The 22713-nt window shown below is 38.2% G+C and overlaps 1 protein-coding gene across 2 annotated transcripts in view; it reads right to left on the bottom strand.

Annotated features, from left to right (window-relative positions):
- The window catches only part of CCDC141 (coiled-coil domain containing 141), a 188954-nt gene that overhangs the window by 14257 nt on the left and 151984 nt on the right, over positions 1-22713 (bottom strand). For both annotated transcript variants that reach the window (XM_028124937.2, XM_028124918.2), the window contains exons 18-22: positions 17173-17313; positions 16233-16427; positions 14634-14817; positions 11551-11663; positions 7674-7790 (exon numbers count right to left, since the gene is read on the bottom strand). In XM_028124937.2, coding sequence (XP_027980738.2) covers positions 7674-7790; positions 11551-11663; positions 14634-14817; positions 16233-16427; positions 17173-17313 — 750 coding nt within the window. The remainder of the gene's footprint in view (positions 1-7673; positions 7791-11550; positions 11664-14633; positions 14818-16232; positions 16428-17172; positions 17314-22713) is intronic.

The following is a 22713-nucleotide window of genomic DNA, read 5'->3' as shown; positions in this document are numbered from 1 at the left end:
ATGAAAGAGGAAGATCTGCCACTTATCTTTCCATGCCATGTGGAGTGCAGGCCATGCTAGGAGACCGTGAATAGCAGTACTTTACCTCCTGCTTATGCTGAACTAGTAATTCTCCCCACTAATCCACATCCATCTCTGGTTTCAGAAGACGCTCAAATATCCTTTCTGGCATAGACTCAAAAGAGCATTGAAGCTGAAAAGGATCTCATCTGTCTCAACCTGTTGTTTTATATCACTTTTTTTTTTTTTTTTTTTGCCTTTCTTCAGTATTTAGGTGCATTTTTACTTACTTAGCAATTACCAGGTTTTGTCCCTTTGCTACTGCTTGCACACAAGAAAGTTAGGTCTTGCCTTGATTTTGAGTTCTGCATTTTAGCTCATAGTCCTGCCCCAGACACATACTTTATAAATAATTTTTGAGAAATAAGTGTGTTTTCAGGTTGAAGATCAGAAGCAAAAACAAAACAATGTTCCTTCTACACCCCCCACCCCAGAGATACAAATTATCCTCAGAGAAAGTATAAGCATGGCTTTAGAGAAAGTTGTTTCCTTCAGCCATTTAGTAGTTTATTTTTTATTTTTTTTAAAAGATTTTATTTATTTATTTGACAGACAGAGAGAGATAGTGAGAGCAGGAACACAAGCAGGGGGAGTGGGAGAGGGAGAGGCAAGCTCTTCGCTGAGCAGGGAGCCTGATGCAGGGCTCTATCCCAGGACCCTGGGATCATGACCTGAGCTGAAGGCAGAAGCTTAATGGCTGAGCCACCCAGGTGCCCCAATGTAGTAGAAGTTTAAACTCTGGGTCCAAAAACCAAGCCAAAAGTTTTTAAAAGTCCTTGTCATTAAAAAAAAATTACTAAATAAACACAGAGACAATAGGAAATGCCCCTCATTCTTTTGGTTTTCCTACTTCGGCTTAGCTCTGCCTTTATTTTCCTTTTCACAGGGACTTTGATCCAACTTCCTGTTCAGTCCAGGTAATCTCCTCTATGACATTCTGGTAGCCTCTGTTTGAACACTTTTCCCGACAGGGTGCTTTCTTTGAAAATAATTTTATGCTTTACCTGTATTAAGAATTTCTTCCTGTATTTAGTGAAGACAGGCCTTCACTCAGTATCCAACAATGGATCTGAATTGGCCTCCCAGAGCGACATAGATGTCAAACTGCTCTCCTCTTTTAACAGCCTTTTGACTATTTGGAGAATTGGTGCCACAACCTCTCAGTCTCTTTCATTGAACTAAAACCTCCAGGTCTTCTTCTGCCTTGACTCTAGGACTTTTATCATTCGGGTCACCTTTTGGGAATTCCCGCTCCTACTGCGCTACAAGCTCCTTTACAGCAGGGACATTTGTTGATTTGAGGGTCATCCATTCTTTTTCTAGCTCCTTCAAGTGTAAGGTTAGGTTGTTTATTTGAGATTTTTCTTGCTTCTTGAAGTAAGCATGTATTGCTATATACTGCTCTCTTAGGACCACTTTTGCTGCGTCCTAAAAGTTTTGGACTGTTGTTTTTTCCTTTTCATTTGTTTCCATGTATATATATATTTTTTTATTTCTTTTCCTGGTTGACCCATTTATTGTTTAGTAAGATGTTGTTTAACCTCCATGTACTTGTGGTCTTTCAGAATTTTTTCTTATGACTGACTTCCAGCTTCATAGCATTGTGGGCAGAAAAGGTGGTATGCTTTCAATCTTTTTGTATTTGTTGAGGCCTGTTTTATGAACTAGTATGTGATCTGTTCTGGAGAAGGCTTCATGTGCACTTGATAATAATGTGTATTCTGCTTTTTTAGGATGGAATGTTCTGAATATATCTGCTAAGTCCATCAGGTCCAGTGTGTCATTCAAAGGAATTGTTTCCTTGTTTATTTTCTGTTTAGGTGATCTTTCCATTGATATAAGTGGGGTGTTAAAGTCCCCTACTATTCTTGTATTATTATCAATTCCTTTATATTCATTATTAATTGTTTTATATATTTGGGTGCTCCCATGTTGGATGCATAAATATTTACAATTGTTATATCTTCTTATTGGATTGTCCCCTTTATGATTATATAGTATCCTTTGTCTCTTGCTACAGTGTTTGTTTTAAAGTCTAGCTTGTCTGATAAATATTGCTACTCTGGCTCTCTTTTGACATCCATTTGCATGATAAATGTTTCTCCATCCCCTCATTTTCAATCTGCATGTGTCTTTAGGTCTAAAATGAGTCTCCTTCTTGCCATTTGCAATGACGTGGATGGAACTGGAGGGTGTTATGCTGAGTGAAATAAGTCAATCAGAGAAAGACATGTATCATATGACCTCACTGATATGAGGAATTCTTAATCTCAGGAAACAAACTGAGGGTTGCTGGAGTGGTGGGGAGTGGGAGAGATGGGGTGGCTGGGTGATAGACATTGGGGAGGGTATGTGCTATGGCGAGTGCTGTGAATTGTGCAAGACTGTTGAATCACAGATCTGTACCTCTGAAACAAATAATGCAATATATGTTAAGAAAAAAAAAGAAGAAGAAGATAGCAGGAGGGGAAGAATGAAGGGGGGGAATCGGAGGGGGAAACCAACCATGAGAGACGATGGACTCTGAAAAACAAACTGAGGGTTCTGGAGGGGAGGGGGTCGGGGGATGGGTTAGTCTGGTGATGGGTATTAAAGAGGGCACGTTCTGCGTGGAGCACTGGGTATTATGCACAAACAATGAATCATGGAACACTACATCCAAAACTAATGATGATTAATGTTATGTTAATGGTGATTAACATAACAATAAAAATTAAAAAAAATAAAATGAGTCTATTGAAGGCAGCATATAATGGGTCATTTTTTGGTGGGTTTTTTTGATCCATTCTGAAACCCATGTGTTTTGACTGCAGGGTTTAGCCCATTTATTCAAAGTAATTATTGATATGTATTTATTGCCATTTTATTATTTGTTTTTTCACTGCTTCTGGAGATTTTCTCTGATCCTTTCTTGTCTTTGTCATTTTTGGTCTCTTCTTTGCATCAAAGAGTCCCCTTTAATATTTCTTGCAGGGCTGGTTTAGGGTCATGAACTTCTTTAGTTTTTGTTTGTCTGGGAAACTCTTTATCTCTCCTTCTATTCTGAATGATAGCCTTGCTGGACAGAATATTCTTGGCTGCAGATTTTTCCCATACAGCATGCTGAATATATCATACCACTCTACTGGCTTGTCATTTTTCTGTTGAGAAATCTCCAGCTAGCCTTGTGGGTTTACCCTTGTAAGTTAAGGACTTCTTTTGTCTTGCTGCTTTTAAGATTGTTTCTTTATTGCTATATTTTGCAAATTTAGTGGCAAACGTCTTGGTGTTGGCCTACTTTTGTTTGATTTTGATGGGAGTTCTCTGTGCCTCCTTGATCTGTTTCCTTCCCCAGATTAGGGAAGTTTTCAGCTATTATTTCTTTTTTTTTTTTAAGATTATTTATTTATTTATTTGAGAGTGAGAGAGCACAGGGAGGAGAGGCAGAGGGAGAGGGAGAAGCAGGCTCCCTACTGAGCAGGGAGTGCACCGTGGGGCTCAATATTCCAGGACCCTGGGACCATGACCTGAGCCAAAGGCAGACAATCTGCTGAGCCACCCAGGTGCCCCACTATTATTTCTTCCAATAAAGTTTCTTCCCTCTTTTCTCTTTCTTCTTCTGGGATTCCTATAATATGAATATTATGTTCGATGGAGTCACTGAGTTCCTTAAGCCTATTCTTGTGTTGCATAATTCTCTTTCTCTCTTTTGTTCAGCTTCATTATTTTGCAGTATTTTGTCTTCTAGGTCACTAATTCATTCCTCTGCTTCTTCCAGCCTGCTGTTCATTACATGGAGCATATTTCCAAACCCATTTATTGTGCTCTTCAACTCTTAATTGATTCTTTTTTAACTCTTTTCTCTGTGAAGGGTCTCACTGATGACCTCTATTCTTTTCTCAAGTCCTATGAGTATCCTTATGATTGTTGCTTTAAATTTTCCATCAGGCATGTTACTTATATCTGTTTTACTAGATCTCTGGCCATGGCCTTATCTTGTTCTTTCATTTGGGATAAATTCTGCCATCTTCATATTTTGTCTAAGTCTCTGCCTTCTTCTCTGTGTTAGAAAAGCCAGTTATGTCTTCTGCTCCTGAAAGTAATGGCCTAATGAAGAAGTCATGTAGTGCCCAGTGCCTGACACTTCAGGGAGTGTCTCTGGTGTGTGCTACCTGTGCTCTGCTGTTGTGTTTTGTCTGCTTTATCCTTCAGGGTAGTCATCTGGAGAGGCTCTCTTGCCTGCTGTGGGCAGTGTTTGGTTCTCTGCCTGCATGTGGTGAGTTTTAACTACATGTGCTCTGGTCTGCTTGTGAAATGAGATCAGACACCACCTCCACCATAACTGAGGCCCTGCAGAACTCTGGTGAGGAGACACGGTGTGGGCAGGGGTTTGTACTAGTGTTCAGGGGAGGGGCTGCTGTGCTAGGACTGAGATAAGCTTGATCGAGAGGGGAAGCCCCCTGAGAACACAGGGGTGTGGGGCTTGGTGTAAGCAAGTTAGGCAGCTAGTGTTGGCACTGCACTGCTTCCCATAGATGGGGTGGGGGAGGAAAATGGTGTCATCCAGCTTCTTTGTTCCTGGAGAGGCATTTCCATAAACACTGCCTCTCAGGAATGCACTCCACTCCAAGAAGAGTGAATAATCTCCCCACTGTGTGCCCCAGGTGTTCTTCAGATTGCTGTTTCCATGCTGTCTGTCCCCAGGTTGTTTGCCTGCCTTCTCTCTAGAAGCAGGGCAGTGCCCTCTGGGTTCTATCCCAGCCAAACCTGCTGACCTTTAAAACTCCAGATTTTAAGCCCTGCTGGTTGCAAGAACTCACAAAATTCAGCCCCTTGTTTTCCAAGCCAACGTCTTTGGGGAAATGTTCTCCTTGTGCTCCTCTCTCACCTTTCTTTGTGTCCACAGCATCTGTGATCTGTTTCTCCCTTAAACCACATCTTCATACTTCCTACCTTCTTTGATATGGCCTCTTCTCTCCCTTTAGTTATAGAGTTTGTTCTGTCTGTCTACAGGTTGATTTCTGGGATATTTAGGATGATTTGATAGTTATCTAGTTGTGTTTATGGGACAAGAGGAGCCCAGGGCCCTCCTACTCCACTGCCATCTTCCTCTGACCAAACACTTCTGGAATTGTTCTTTCTGAGTCAAATAACTTTCCAAAGAAGATCAACACCATTTGGGTTGGACACAGAATTGGACACAATGATTCCCAGATAAGCTTTTTTTTTACTTGGTGATTTTTGTTATCTGTCCACATGGTTTTTGGGAAATCATTACATCTGACCCATAATATAAATGATAGAGACAATAAAATGGTAAATGTGATTGAGCTATTTAAAGGGAGGATTACTGCCATCCTTTCATTTTGCTCTCTGTGCCAACTGCACCAGAATGTATATGTAAATGATGTCAGTGAGAGTTTTTGACAGTTATAATTGTGGGCCTTCACTATCATACTAAATAACAGAAGACCTTTTAATTTATATTAAAATAAAATTGATTTCTCAGGTGCCTGGGTGGCTCAGTTGGTTAAGCAACTGCCTTCAGCTCAGGTCATGATCCCAGAATCCTGGGATCGAGTCCTACATCGGGCTCCCGACTCAGTGGGGAGCCTGCTTCTCCCTCTGACCCTCTCCCCTCTCATGCTGTTTCTCTCACTCTTCTCTCTCAAATAAATAAATAAATAAATAAATAAATAAATAAATAAATAATTTCTCAATGAAAATAAATCTTGCTTTTTTATTTAAAGGAATCTGTTCCTTTAATTTTTTTCTAAGAAAAATAAATAAAAGAAAGAAAATTCATATTTACTAAGTATAAATGAATGTGTTTGCTTTGGTATCAATGACCTTCACTTCAATTCTTAGTAAATTAGTGGTTGACAGTGTGGACAATGTGCAGAATTTAAAAAATAAGTTGAATTTAGTATCTCTTAGAAACCTAGTTAAGAAGGGGCATATGGGTGGCTCAGTAGGTTAAGTGCCTGCCTTCGGCTCAGGTCATGATCCCGGGGTCCTGGGAACAAGCCTCAGATCGGACTCCCTGCTCAGTGGGAAGACTGCTTCTCCCTCTCCCTCTGCCACTCCCTGCTGCTTGTGCTCTCTCTCTCTCACTTGCTCTCTCTCAAATAAATAAATAAAGTCTTAGGGAAAAAAAAAAAAGAAAGAAACCTAGTTAAGAAAATGTGATGCACTGAATGTTATTCTTTACTATTTCAACAATTTGGTCTCAATCAAGGGTGATTTTGCTCCCCAGGGAACATTTGGCAATGTTCATGGATGTTGTTTGGTTATGACAACTTGGTGAGTTGTGGGGGGGGGGTGCCACTGGCATCTAGTTGATAAAGGCCAGGAATGTTGCTAAATATCCTATAATGCACAGGACAGCACTCCATAACAAAGAATTCTCTGCACCAAAATGTCAATATACTGAGATTGAGAAACACTGATAGACCAATCACAATAATGAAAGACAATTTGATATAAGACTAAGATTCAACAAAGTGATCAAGGTTTGGCTGCTTTCCTTTGCCTCAGAGTAGAATCAGGGCTTAAATGCTTCAAGACCATACCGCAAAAAAGCCAGTTTGCATAATGATACTTGCTGCCTGCAGATTGTATAATTGTAGTAGACCTTGACATAGATTTAACCTGTGGAAAAGATTATAAAAGTTTATATAGATGATCTAAGAATTGTACTGACTTCAAGGAAAGAAATTTTTCTCTACGAGAAAGTGGGGAGATATTTATTTTAAATTCTCATGTCACAAGAAGTATACTTTATTAATTTGGGGGCAGTTGAGAATAATGTTGACTCTGTTTATTCCTTCAGTTCCTTGGGAGAAAGAGAAACACTAGAAGCAAACTTGGCAAAGCAAAATGATAGGAGCTAATTATAGTCCAGCAGCTATGAATAGAGAGTGAGCAACTTATACTGAAAATCCATAATGATGTGATTTAAATAATGCTTTTGAAATCATGGAACATTTGCATTTTGTGAATATTTGCAGTTTTTGCTACATGTTTAATTTATCTGTAATACATAGATTTTAAAGTAATTTAAAAATTTCTCTGCTTTAGTATTTATATTTCAGTTGGATTCTATGTTTTAGTATATGTACCTGGAAATATCATCTTGGAGATAGCTTCGGTGGAATAAGACACAAGCTAAGTTCATGTACTAAGGTTTTCCAGTGGGTAGTGTAAAACATCAGAACCATAGCTTGGTGGTATGATAGAGAGAAGTCAAATTTGAAGTTGGGATTGACTATAAAAGGAAAATGAGAGAGGCAGCTAATGGTGGGAGAAATAGAAGTGGTTTGGAGTGACAGTATGGTGACTGAATGGCTATCCCAATACCACTGTGCAATGCCGTGGTCCCAATACCACTGTGCAATGCCGTGGTCCCACTACTAAATAGGAAGTGCTCAGAGGAAAATAGCATAGGTGGAAGAAGGACTAAGTAAGGGGTAGAAAGAAAGTACAGGGTAAGGACACTCACATTGCATGTATATTGAAAGATTTGATTCAGGTAGATAACAAGGCTTCAATTCCCCCCCCCCTTTTTTTTTCAATGAACAAGGACTCTAACCTCAAAACAAAATGAATAACTGAGATTACATAGTTTTCTTTACCTTATTCCTTTCTTCATTGAATACTGTCTGCTTATTTCTTGCTGGTTCTTTTAGCAGGTCGATGAAGTCATCATGGAAGTCTTCCAAATTTACATTTGTCTTTAAAATGTCTCCCTGCTGTACAAAGCAGTGTTTAAAGTGAGAGCCTGGTCCAGGAAAGTTGGAGGTACAGTGCTACACAATAACCACTTGGAAGAAAACATAGACCAGTTGGAACCTTTCAGGAAATGTATTCCACAAGAGACTGACTACTCCCATGATGTGATTTACAAAATTATCTTGTCAAGCTCACAGTTTCCCATCTACCTCACTCCTTTGATAAAATTCATTGCCATAAAAATTGGTTGTTCAAAGGCCCAGCCAGAACAAAGTCATTATTGCAGTAGGATATGCCTACAGGAGCATTCTCTAGAGAAAGGAATCATCGTACATGGCAGTCTAAGCCATTAGGAGAGTCTAGGGGAACAGTGTGAAGGAAGAAATGTTTGAAGATTTTGGTGGAGAACAAAAAGGAAATCCAGAGAATTTACATAAGCAAATGCTTGGGAAACTTGAAGAGAGGAAGAAAAGATCACTGAGTATGGTAAAGAAAAAAATTGAGAACAAAGGATGCTTCCTGTGGGTGATGATCTTTTACTCCTATCATTCATGGAGCTGTTTTAGTCATGGAAGTACAAGGGTTTGCAAGCTGCTGGGGAGCCCCTGTGAGGGCTGAGAAGTCTTTGTAAAGGTGAAAGGGGCCTCAGGTACACCAAGTTTAGGATGATGGATTATACCACACCAGAACATTCTCTATTCCACCTGGAACATGGTCGTTAGATGGGCCTTAAGAAAATAGCACACTCCTCAAAGTGCATGTGCTATATGGACTCAGAGAATTTGGGGAGAGATTCAGCTTTTAGTCTAACTTCAAAACGTAAGCTGGTTGGTGTTAGTCGATAAGGTACTCTTGATATCTAATCTCAAAATGGCAGTTGTTGTGGAAAGAATGCTAGATTTTGAATTGTATTTAATTCTCGATTCTACCACTACTGATGGTGAGACCCCAGGCAAAGCACTTTTACCTTCTTTGAACTCTACCTCTAAAACAAGGAAAATGGGGCACCTGGGTGGCTCATTAACCTGAGTGGTTAAGCATCCGACTCTTGGTTTCAGCTCAGGCCATGATCTCAGGGTTGTGAGATGGAGCCCTGCATTTGACTCCACACTCAGCATGGAGTCTGCTTGTGCTTCTCTCCCTCTGCCCCTCCCGCCCCTGTTCATAAATAAATAAAATCTTTAAAATACATAAAATAGGAAAACAACATTTGCCATTATCACCATCACAAGGTTATTTGGAAATCACTGAAGTAATATATATGAAAAGCCTTTGTAAATCTCAAATTGTTAATACAAATATAAAGGATTATTATCACTGTTTCAGCCTTGACAGGGATTTCTAGGCCTTTTTAAATAACTCCTACAAAATAGCCATAGCATCAACCTTAAAAACATAAAAACTAGACTTTTATGCTCTCATGCAAATATCTGTAAAGTGTTAGTAAGCATTCTTTGACAAGTTTTGTTCAGGCTCTAACTTGTAAGAGCCTTGCTGATGCCCATAACTATTGCCAGAGAGGCCCTTCCTTGTTTTTATATCCACCCAAATCAAACTTTTCTGAGCTATTGAATGATTCTTTTTCTCTGTACTAATCCTTTGAGTTTTTACTACAAATGCCAAAACTCTTTCTGGAGAAATTGCTTTGGGCAAAGCACAGTGTTAAATGTCATGTGGGACCCTAAACTGAACAGAGCCATAGGGTTTCCTCAGGTGTAATCAAGTAGATGAGTTGGGGTAGTGATGGTAGTTACATGTGATGATTATAGTAGGAAAGAACACAAGTGCTCTGGGGAATCAGAGAGGCAGGGACACAGTCTGCAAAGGAGTTGTAAAGGAGGCAACATTTGGGTTTGGCTTTGAGAGATGGTAAAATTTAGATAAGCAGAGAGAGAAGGTCATGTACATGAAGGTTTAGAAGCAGAAAATTCAGGAATCTGGGGTAGTACACCAGTGAGACAGGGACCTACAATGAATATAGAATAACACTAATTTGGAAAGACTCAGCCTCAGAACAATGAAAAAAGGCTTTGATTTTCAACTGTTTCGGGTAAGCAATGAAGAGTTTGTAGTGAAGTGCTTTGAATGTAAAAACAATACTAGCAGCTGTATGTAGGAAGGTTAATCTAGCGAGAGTGTATAATTAGGAGGCTCCTGACTAATGCAAAAGGGAATCCAAGTGATGGGTTGAAAATGAGGAAAAGAGGGTGCAATCCTGACCAAGGGGTGTAAAAGGAATGGGGAATGAGGAAGTGGGGAGAGGGAGTGGCAAGAGCTTTCAGAAAGAATAGTCATGAAGGTGAAAAGGAGACAGGGATAGGGTAAATTTTTTTTAGTGGACCTCACTTGAAGATGTACAACAGAAATGGGAGGGCTGTTGTAGATAATAAAGAGCAAAGAGTCAGAGGAAGCAGCGATTTTCAAGCTGTGTACTGGAAGTCAGGAGAAGAAACAGATCCTTAGAGGGCTGGGTCAAGGTGGAGAAGAAATGATCATTGTTTAAAAAGATAATATGCATATGGCACATTCATACATTACTGGTGGCATTAAAATTGTAAAATGTTTGTGGAAGGTAATTTAACATATGTATATTAGAAACATTAACAATTTCATGCTCATTTACCCAAATCTGCTCTGGAGAGTTTATGTGTAGGGAACAATACAAGAGAAAAAAAAATCTTTATGTGTGAAGATGTTCATTGCAGTGTTATATAAAATGGTAAAAAAAGTTGAAAATCTAGTTTCTTAAGGAATAAAGATAATCTGGTTGGTCATTCACTCAATTAAAAGCTTAGCAAACTATTTTGAATGGACTGAGTACTCAAATTTATGACATGTAAATTCATACAGAAAAAATGATTGCTAGAAATATAATTCTGCTATGAACTACAAGAGCACCCTTATGTCTTGATATCAACAATGATCACAATAATTATGGGTGTCTTCACATTTCAATTCCTGGGGTTACTCTGTGATGAGTTTCCCCTATTCACTCCATTGTACAGATCAAGAAACTGAGACGCAAAGAGATGAAGTAATTTACCCCAAATCACAAATCCAGTAATTTGGAGAATTGGTATTCCTAGGCAGCTGTATTTTACTCTGTGTTTTACTCTTTGTTCTTAATTACTTCATTATTCTCTCCCTCCTAAGTAACCAATTCTTTCAGCCAGTCATTGAAACAGTACTAATGAAGCTAGTTTTCACAAAATACAGACAAAACAATATATGCATTTCTCTCTTTTAACTGGATTTGCCTAGGCATTAGGCATCAACATACTTTCTATTCTTTATTCCATCAACTTTTTATTTCATGAAGGATGCTAATGATTAGTTTAATTCTTCCATGAAGCTAAATATTCAGTGAATATAATACCTGAAGATTTAGTTTTATTTTCTCTGGGGCCACAATTTGGAAGGAAAAAAAAAACCTTCCATTTATTATTTGGGAATGAAAACATAAGGCTACTTAATACAGACTTTACTTTGATTTTAATGGCACACATTTATCCTTTAGGATGTGATCCATGAAAATGTAAATGAGACACCTTAATTATGTTTAGCCCTCATTCCCAGCAATATTTTTCTCTGCAGTGATGGAAAAGAAACAGAATTAATTATCAGAAACACCCAGATAATTATGTTAGAAAGCTGTGAAACAAATGTGCACATTATGTCCCTTGAGAATTTCTATTAGAACATCTTTGCACTAGAAGATACTTATCAACACATTTTTATTTATGTCACTTGAAAATACATATTCTGGGAAGAAGAAATTACCTTCAGCTTTTCTTCAAGCTCTGTGAGAGAGACACATAATTCAGTGATAGATTCAAGAACCTCTTTGTGTTTTGCCACTATTTTCTCAGCGTATTTCTGCCCTTCTTCAAAACCTGGGGAGGAGAAGGGACAAAAAACTATTTTTGAGGTCAAATCCCTAGCAGAAAAAAAAAAATCCCAGGTATTAATTCACCTCCCCAGTGTCTGGTGTAGAGGCTGGTAGATAGTAACTGCTTAATCAATACTTGTTGAGTAGATAAATAAATGAACGAAGGCATTTTTTGAAAAAACAGTTACCCCAGAAAAATGGTTACATTTGCTATACCTTGTCACTTTTATGTAACCTAAATCATGTTGCTATGTTAATATTCTTAAAGCACCACTCTAATCAGTCGTTTCCTGTTCAGAACATTGTCAATTCTTCATTTATGCATTCAGAAATGGTTCCAAGGTGCTTCTCCCAAATGTTTATCACCGTAGTTCCCTCACATATTTAGTCTCTGGTCAAAGTGCACCAGTGACTCTTCCCCACAGCCACTGAATATTCTCTCCTGTACCAAAAATGCCCTTCCCTCACTCCCCTACTGTCTACTTCAAATACCAGTATCTTTGTGACATGGTCTTAATCTTGCCCATGTAGATTTTATCTCTCTCTACTGGAATAATAAAAAAATAATAAAATAATAAAAATAAATAAAATAATAAAAATAGCTACCACGTAGTGAGTATTTATTATTTGACTATAGCTTTATATGCATTAATGTAATTCTCCTTGGATTCTCTAGGCTCTATTGCATTTTACAAATGAGGCAACTGAGGCTCAGAGAGCCTCTTCAGGTTACCCAGACAGTAACTGCAGGAGCAGAGATTTGAAACCGGGATTAGAGACCCCACGTTTTAAACTAAGCGATATTTCACATTGTTATGGGCTGAATTGTGTCTCCTCCAGAACTCCTATGTTGAAGCCTCAATCCCCAGTATCTCAGAATGTTACCACATTTGGAGATAAGATCTCTAAAGAGGTGATTAAGTTAAAATGAGGCCATGAGGATGGGGCTCTAATCCAGTAAGACTGGATCCCACGGTATAAGATGAGGGAGAGACACCAGGGCGAGCATGTGCACAGAGGGATGCCCATGTGAAAAGGCAGCAAGAAGGCAGCCAGCTGCCAGCCAGAGAGAAAAGCCTCAGGTGACACCAACCCTGTCAGCACTGTGATCTTGTGATCTTGGACTTCCAGCCTCCAGAACTGTGGGGAAATGAATTTCTCCTGTTTCAGCCACCCAGTCTGTGGTATTTTGTGATGTTAACCCTAGTAAATCAATACACACTTTTCATACTTTTCTTACTGCCTTTACTGTAACATGACTTCTAGGCCTAGGCTGTGGATTCTTGAAGGAAGGAACTAAGTTTTATTTGTCTTTATATCAATCACACCTCCTCATACACAATAGGTACTCAATTTTTTTGAGATAAATTTATTTGCATGACAATTCTGGGTCCAATGATGCTTGGGTGGACTGTAACAGATAATATAATATTCCTAAAGCTTCTTACTTATTGCAAATTTTAAAAATTGCATAGCTTCCATACTGAGCAGATGAAGATTCATGACTTTTATTTATTTGTTCAAGGTATTCAGTCTATGATTCATTTATTCATCACGTATTTGTTAAGCACTTTAGTATGTATCATGAAGCAGTAAACTAAGGGGCAAAATCCCTTCTCCCATGGAGCTTACACTCTGGTGTAAAAGCCAGACAATAAATAACTATACAATCTGTCAGTTGGTGATAAGGGCCAGGAACACAAAGCAGGATGCAGGATATGCATGAAGGGAGGGGAATTTAACTAGTACTTACTGTGTCCTGAAATTGAAAAGGCACTCAAAAACAGTGACAAAACATGCTTCCCTTGCCCTCAAGGAGCTTATGGTCACTTGAGAAGATAGATGAACAGGTAATTTTCTACAGTGTGGAAAGTACAAAAATAGAGGGAACCACATACAGTGCTGTGGAGGCAGAGGGCATTCACAAATTTTTAGTGCACTTATAAGTAACTACAGTAGGAATGAGACATCGCATTCGTTTTCATTAATTTTTCAATCTATATTTTATTATTTTTATGTTTCTATCTTTTTCCCTTGGAAAAGCATTAATAATTTATTCTCAATAATTTAATATTAGGTAGTACAGTATATATGGTTCTACACATTTTTATGGTTACCCATATGTAGCATTTTATGGCACGTGAGAAAATACCCACCTGGCAGCAGTGTGGGCAGCCAGCTGAAGCATTTTGTGCCTCCCATTGCTATCTTCTTTCTGAGCTAGATTTGCCTGGCCACTGGGAACTACCTTTGGTCTACAGGAATGATATCAGGGGATTCGTGAAACTTATTCTTCAGCACCCCCATGGGCTGTCATCACCTAGATGGTTTCTTAAATGAGGGCTTCTTTAGATAGAAAGTCTCCTGAGACTGACAAGTGTATTATCTTTCCTGGTCATGGAGAAGAGAAAAGCAGAACCAGAGAGATGATAATTTGAGTTCTCCTGTTTATTCCACAAGGGAGAGGAAGGCAAGGGAATGGTTCCTTAAATACACTAACCAAACCATCTTGTTTCTTAAATCCACAAACCACACCCCTCATAGAAATATGAGGGGTGTAGACGTCAATCTTAGCTTAACATCCACTTAAAGTATTATGGGAGTTTTGCATGTTTTTCCAGAAATCACCCTCGTGAAAATGAGTTTTTTTTTTTTTTTTTTTTTGTCTACATAAACTGAGCATTGTTCTGGTTTTATTACCCTGGGGATGATCAACAGGAATAGGGGAGAAAAGAGAACAGAGAAGGAGGGTTTACACAAGATAGTTAAAATCCAAAGGCTTCCTCTTCTGCAGGTAGAAGCTCCTTCCCCTATTCCCTACTGTTTACTTTTATAGATATGGGCTCTTATCTTGAGTCTCTTGCCTGAATAATTGCCGTAGTAAGGACCCTGGGGGCTTGCCATGCTCTGCTATCTGGTTCGCTATAGATTTGTTCAACGGCAAATTGCTGGATATTTTAAAAAGAGACCTCACCATATAAGCGCTGAGCCAGGTCACTGATATCCTGAATTCTTTCTTCTTGCTGAGGCACTGAGGGCACGATATACTTATTGAACTGTTGGTGGAGAATTTCCACAGCTTCCTTTGTCTTGCACTCTGTGGAATATTTTCCAACTCTTACAACTGTGGCACTTGCATCTTCACACCAAAAGTGACACTAAATTAAAATGGGATAAAGCATAGATTAAAGCGACACCATCCTTCTAAAGTTCTTCATTTTGACCACCGAAGTATCAAATTTCAATTTCCTCAAACTTTATAGTCACATTAGTTTGAACTTTCTAAGTCATAATAAGAAAAATGTCAAAATATGATCATAGGCTTCTGCACTAGGGTATTAGAGTTAGATAAGAAAATAAAGGTATGGAAATTCATTTGATTTTCCTGCCTTCTTAGATTTGCCTGAAATAGACTTCCTAAGAACATTGCAGACTTACAAGAACAGGAAATATAAAAAGCATATGTCCCGAAAAAGAACTCAAGTATCAGCTAAACATAAAGAAAAATGCCCAAACATACAAACCCTGCCTAAATAATTGAAATAGTTAACGTTACATGGATAAAGTACTTCCTGATTTAACACTCTAATAAAGAAATTCTCTTTTAAGAATGAGATTTAGTTTATGGATTGAGGAAGTATCATCTAAAGAACAGCATTTGACCTTTTTTTTTTTTAATAGAAGGTACTCAAGTCATATTTTCAAAGCACAGTGGAGAATTGAGACAGTTTCTCACCAAAAATACTAAATAACTGTGATGGAAGGAATGTGTCTGACCAAGGCCAGAGCAATTATGATGAGTGAGAAATAGAAACACATGACTCTGTTAGGAGCTGGCTTTAAAAAAGTGCCACAGGGCCACAGCAAACCTATAGATCAGATATAGAAGAATGATCATCTTCATCTTCCTTAGCGCGGTGTTAAATCTAAAAACTGCTGCATCTGTGGCAAAGAGACATTTTGTATCACAGAACAATGGGCCACAAAGAACTTCAAGTGTGGAATTTCTTCAATATGAAGTGTGCAAATAATAACTTTAACTTGTCAAATTTCATATAGTTTATGCATACTCTACCATTTATCCTCTTGACAAAAACAAAATAACACCAATAACAATTTTTGTACCTGAAACATCCCAGTACCACATTTCTTTCTAAACATTTTCAAATTCCATGAAATAAATAAGTCATTTTGAGTATTTTAAACAGATATCCAGCAGTGAGAATAATTCCATGATGGTTAAACATCTTGAGTTGATGGAGTTATGGAGAAACGAGAAATTCTCATATGTTGCTGGTAAGAGTAAATTAGTAAAATCTTTATGAAGAACAACTGGACAATACAATCAAACCTTGTAACATTCATCCGCTTTGGTCCAGCAATTCTACTTTAAGAAATTATCCTAAGGCAATAATCATGAAAAGGCAATAATCATGAATCACATACACACACACACACACACCATGATGCATAAATTTAATGACAAAATTAACTGCAGTAGCATTGTTTTAAATTAGCAGAGCAATTTTTAAAAACATTACATATGGACACCATTACAACAAGAAGAGGATACCTCTTCTATCATCTCCTGGAGGTGTTCGGTCAGGTCCAAATTCACCTTGTAATCTGTCACAACTTTGTCAAACTCATCCACATGTTTTTGCAAATCCTTCATCGCTTCCAAAAGAACATTAACTTTATTATTTGGATAATTTAAGAAAGAACCAGAAGTTTTATTCTCAACTTTTTCCATTTTCTTTTTCAAAGCCTGTGCAAAAAAGAAATAGTCTTAAAAATAAGATTCAATTTTTATTTATGAGGCTAGCTGGTGATTACATATTGAGAGAAAAACTTGGAGAAAATTTTTGCAGCTTTCTCCATGATAATATATTAAAATCATAATGATCACAAATGTATTTTGGAAAGAATGGGTTTTCTTCCACATAGTTTATTGAGCCATCATTAAAATCATATAGAATATTCACTATATACCAGGTCCTATTCCAGATTTCGAGAATGATATTATGATTTTAAAAAAGATAATGATCATAAAATAAAATATTTTCTTGTCTTCGGGAAGCTCACTGCCTCCTGGGAAAGATATTCAAATAATCTAGCTGGTTCATGTGGTAATCAAGGTAGTATAAGGGGTTCTGGGAGCAGTGGAGGAAGTTCCTGACATAGGCATACGTAAGGAAAGTAAACGGGGCGTATAAAAGGTGTATATGTGCATGTGCGTGTGTGTGTTGTGGGGAACAGTGGAAGCAGAGAGGCTGGGTAGGTTTGGTAGAATCCATTCTAGAGCTGCCTCAAGAGATAAATTAACTTACACATTTTACATGAGGAACTTAACTGTTACAAACGCAGAAAACCACCTTCTGAATCCCAATGCTGCAAAAAAGCCCAAGGGTTAGGCATCTAGAATTGAAATGCAAACTGATTTTGTAATAATCGTAGTAGTGCATACACGCACATACACACACACACACACACCATCCACACTTTCTATTTACCTGTATTTTTTCAGCATGCACATCAACTTGTTGAATTTGATATTTAAGAGCCTTCAGGTTCCGAGCTTTCTCATTTTTCTTGGTGTAATTAAACTTTAAATTGTTGAATTTCTTTTTGATATCTTTGAATGATTCTTTGAGCTGCAGTTCAATAAAAGAAAGAGGTGATTTCCTTAAAATGAGGACACTAATATTGACTTGTAATAAATTAAAAAATCTTAACAATTCAAAATATTCATAGTCTTCAAAATGTATTCAGTGATTTTTCAATAGAAAACAAGTCTGCTAAGTGAACACATAATGCAAATTTAAACATATCCTAAAATATAAATATGAATTGTTCTTTGTACTTTCTGATGTGTAAATTTTTTAGAGAGGGGAGGGGAGGGGCAGAGGGAGAGGGAGAGAGAGAGAATCCTAAGCAGGTTCCACACCCAGTGCACAGCCCCATGCAAGGCTCCATCTGATGACCCTGAGATCATGACCTGAGCCAAAATCAAGAGTCAGATGCTTAACTGACTGAGCCACCCAGGCGCCCCTTGATTTGTAATTTATAATTAGATTTATAAGTACAGAATATCCTTTGGCTTCCAAACAAGACAGTTTTTATTTTTTATTTTTTTTTTAATTTATTTATTTGAGAGAGAGAGAGAATGAGAGACAGAGAGCATGAGAGGGAGGAGGGTCAGAGGGAGAAGCAGACTCCCTGCTGAGCAGGGAGCCCGATGCGGGACTCGATTCCGGGACTCCAGCATCACAACCTGAGCCGAAGGCAGTCAGTCACTTAACCAACTGAGCCACCCAGGCGCCCTAAACAAGACAGTTTTTAACATATCATAGATTTTCAACAACTCTAATTTTCTTATTTGTATTTATTTGACATTATGTTTCCCATTCATTCTATTCTCTGTGTGCTAGCATTGCCCTAGATCCTTCTGCCTCCCGAGGCTCTCTTACGGTATCAGCAATGAATTGATTAGGCTCTCATGTGCTGTTCCTGTTGCAGAGGTCAATGAAGGGTTGACCTTCAGACCACCAAGGACATTAGTGGGATAAAAGAAGAGACCCAATATGAGAATTAGTAGGAAAAATACTTGCCCAAATCCAGCTAAAAAATTATTTTTCATGAGCGGTTTCCAGGAGAGATTTCCTTCTTAGATATAGGCCACTAACTTCAGATGTCCTTCCAAACCAGAAAGTAAAGTGACAGCGTCACCACTGATGGCAGTGCTAACTTGTGTATAAACAGAGCATATGGCGATGAACCAAGAGTAGGGCATGCGTTATGACAGCCTAAGAACACCCAGTTCAACTTTACCAGTGAACCAAAGCTCTAAGCAGTCCAGACCCATTAAACACACCACTTTCTGTGCCCTTTTCCATATTCAAGAAAGATAAACATATTGACAGGCAACTCTCTCGTTATATTATCAGTAAAGAGAAGTACAGAGAAAACATAAACCTTCTCAGATTATATGGAAGCATTTAACAGCAAAAAATGAACAATGTCATGGTTGATAAATTTGAGCTATGATAAGAAAAGTCAGAAACACATTAAAATTCTTTTCAATGACAGCAAACAAATTATTTGGAGGGGAACAAAAGCCATGTACATGCTAGATTTTAGACTTGTAATACATAAAAAGCATATTGGCCCTAAAAAATATTTGCTTTCTCAAAATGCTTATTTCAAATTCTGCATATTGTAGTAACAGAACCTTTACCTTATCTTTAACATTTCTTGGAGACAATTATCTATAAAGGCCTTAGCAGACTTGCATACATGGAAATTATTATGCTGATGCAATTTTTGCCTCTGACACACCTATACATAATCAGTTTTGTTTATTTTATATGGTAAATGAAATTGTTGAATGCTAGTTTTAAGCTACCAATTAAGCCAACCACAGAGACCATATTAAACATTTAAACTGATAAATCAGTAACATTCTCAAGAGATGGTAAGAACTATAGTTTCAAAATTTGAGAACTATTTCTCTATTAGAACTCACACAAGTATTTGAGAAGTCATATTCATTTGGTATACTTTTGAAATAACCAATTAATATTTAAATTCTTTGACATTCAGTGTTTTAATATGAACATGTTTGATTTTAGTGGGAAAAGACAAATGGGATTGAGATATAAAGGGACTACATCCGGAGTTATTCACATAAAACTTGGGCAGGAACTCTTATGACTCCCAAAGTCATAATCTGCAATTGTAGGTATAATAACTACCATATCTGAGGAAACCACAGATTCTTGTATTAAAAAACATGTCCCCAATAGAGTTACTGTTTCATGGGTACAGAATTTCTGTTTGGGATGAAGAAAAAGTTCTGGATATGGATAGTGGTAATGGTAGTAGAACAATGTGAATGTACTTAATATCATTATTGGTACCTGTAAAATGGTTAAGGAGGTAAACCTCATGTTATGTGCATTTTACTACAATTAAAAATATAATTTTTTAATAAAAATAAACAGAAGAAAAGAAAAAAGAAAAGGGAAAATATATGTCCTATCATTAATAAGTATCCATTGGAAAATAAAATTTTATATTCTTTTTTCTCTTACTGGAACATGATACACATTACAAACTTCAGTCTAGAGAAAGGAAGAGGGGCTCTGTCGATAATCACTGGGTTACGTCTGCTTGTTTAAATGGGAAAGATCAACTTCTATTTGAAAACTATGTGATGAACGGAGAAAGGCTGAGCCTTAACACTGTAATTCTAAACCATGAAATTTTAAATCTGCTTTGGATCAAAAAATTTAAGGCCGATAAATGATGAGCACAATTTTATTTCTGTGGCTTCAGAATGTATGCACTTCCACTGAAATGATTTATAAGATATATATAAGTTCATGGTGCTATGGGTATGTGAAATGGAATCAGCTTCTTTCTGACACAGGAACTCCTTTGACAAAGTTGCTGGCACTTTTCTCTTTTGGTCCCGCTAGAAATGCACTTTAAATCTTGTGCCTTTCCCAGCTCGAATTTAGGACTGTTGCAGATACAAGTGGAAGGTAGCATGAAGGAACTACCTTTAGCAACTAGGTTTTCAGAAAAACCTAACCATGCCTAAATTTCTTACCTGCACATTCCAACATGAAAACTTAACTTCCCATCTAACCCCATATAACTTGTGATCATCTTTTTTGTATATTATTTTTTTTTAATTTTTTATTGTTATGTTAATCACCATATATTACATCATTAGTTTTTGATGTAGTGTTCTATGATTCATTGTTTGTTCATAACACCCAGTGCTCCATGCAGAATGTGCCCTCTTTAATACCCATCACCAGGCTGACCCATCCCCCTACCCTCCTCCCCTCTAGAACCCTCAGTTTGTTTTTCAGAGTCCATCATCTCTCATGGTTCGTCTCCCCCTCTGACTTACTCCCCTTCATTCTTCCTCTCCTGTTATCTTCTTCTTTTTCTTTTTTCTTAAAATATGTTGCGTTATTTGTTTCAGAAGTACAGATCTGTGATTCAACAGTCTTGCACAATTCACAGCACTCACCGTAGCACATACCCTCCCCAATGTGATCATCTTTTTAAAGGAACTGAGTGCCATGGTTGCTTGGCTATGGAACCATTGTTCCTGTAGCTGTTTCTAACTTTAGTTAGTTGTCAACAATGGGGAACGGTGGAAATGGCAAGACAACTGCTCAACTAGAACACGTTAGCAGAAAAAAACACCCAACACTGGGGCAGGATAGTTCACCCTATTCAAAAAATTGAAATGTTGTTATAATCCATATTAACAAAGTTTCTAAAAGTCTTTAAAAAACCAGGAGGAATTTTTTTTTCTAATGAATAATGTGATTTTCCTGTCTTTCCACTTGTTCAGTTCCTCCATATTTGTTATGGAATCAGCAGACTAAGTTAACAGAGCTATACTTAGGAATAAAATTAAGACTTTAAAATTGTGGTTCTTTTGGAACCAGCAGAATGAACATCTTCACCATATTTCCCAGGGAGCAGTGAGCTTCTCTCAGGGTTAGGAATGAACAAAGCTTCTTTGAGAAGAAGCAGAAGCAAAACGAGGCTGATGATGACCGGGTTAGACTGCTATTCTTAGTCTTGACTAAGCTGGTTGAGGCTGCTTTGGCATAAGAATGTATTATTGTGAGTCTGGTGCTGGCAAAGCCAATTTACATGAGGGACATGGGACATTTTAATACTAAGGAAGCCCATAAAAAAAAAAAAAAGGCTCTCTGGGCACCCGAGTGGCTCAGTCAGTTAAGCGTCTGACTCTTGATATCAGCTCAGGTCTTGATCTCAGGGTCCTGAGTTCAAGCTCCATGTTTGGCTCCACACTGGGCATGGAGCCTACTAAAAAAATTAAAAAAGAAAGGCTTCATTGGAACTATGGCACAGGTTTGGCCAGATGAAAAAGTACAAAACAAATAGTCCATTTCTCTTCATGTCCACTTCACGAGCTTCATTTCTTGCTCATCCTTTTGCCCCAGATAAAAGCTTTCTGATGCTCATTTTCAGTAACAGGTTTCCAAATTATCACCTCCCAAGGACGCTTGCATTTGAAGTGGAAGGACCCAAAGATTCATAATTCAACCTGAATGATTTGCTACAATTACTATGGCTAGACTATTCAGCCTAAGTGCTGGAGAGCTTTCAGGACAAGGCTTCCTGGGCCTCCATGTGCTTGGCAACCACGCGGCTGTGCATCTTTGTGCGCTCAAGGCCAGCGCTGCGGCTGCAGAAGTGGGGCAGCCTGCAGAGAGAGGACGCTGGCTCCATTTGACATGGTGTCTCAGTAATGGCTATTGTCTCCGCCCCGCAAGGTCTGTGTGTTCATGTTACATTGGTTTTATTTTCTGGACATGGTAACTATTTTAAACTAGAGCTCTCTATATTCTTCAGGAAAAAGAGTCACTTTGCAGATGTGAAACACCAAACTTTTAACACCTTTTATGCCTATGGATGTTCATTTTCAGAACAAATATATCTTCTCTATTCTCTTCTATATACCCTCTGGATGGACCCATGGTGTGGACTGGTTGTGACTGGCTGTGACTTGAAGTCCCACGGGCTTTAATTCAGTCTGGGCTCCACGTTCCCTGAAGAATTTTATATGCTCACGGTCTAGTACACAGTAGCCACATTGGCGATATGTGTCGAATGACGATAGTTTAGTTTTTTTCCTTAAAACGATGAGTTAGGGTTATCGATCTGGAAAATGATAATCCCCGGCACCATACCACAATACTGCCCACCGCTTGTTTGACCCGTCCGGGCACTCTTTATCTGCCTCTTATCCTGCCAGCAGGGGACTCTCCATGGTCATTTTGTCAACAGCAAAGTGCTATATGAGGTCAGGAAGTTCGATTTCATGAGTTGGGTGTCTATTCCCCTGTTCTAATTTGCTGCTTCTCATTTGCCTTGTATCTCTGGAACTCAGATGACCGACTTATCCAAATTGACAAAAAAATTTGTGTAACTGGAACCTGAGACTCCGACATATGGAATAGACCTATATATACACCAAGTCCTTTTCTGCTTCCTTC

The sequence above is a fragment of the Eumetopias jubatus genome, unplaced genomic scaffold, assembly GCF_037043125.1.
Source record: "Eumetopias jubatus isolate StellerSeaLion01/CBP00866 unplaced genomic scaffold, mEumJub1_p1.0 scaffold_3, whole genome shotgun sequence".
NCBI lineage: Eukaryota > Metazoa > Chordata > Mammalia > Carnivora > Otariidae > Eumetopias > Eumetopias jubatus.
This window is presented reverse-complemented; position numbering and strand designations above follow the sequence as displayed.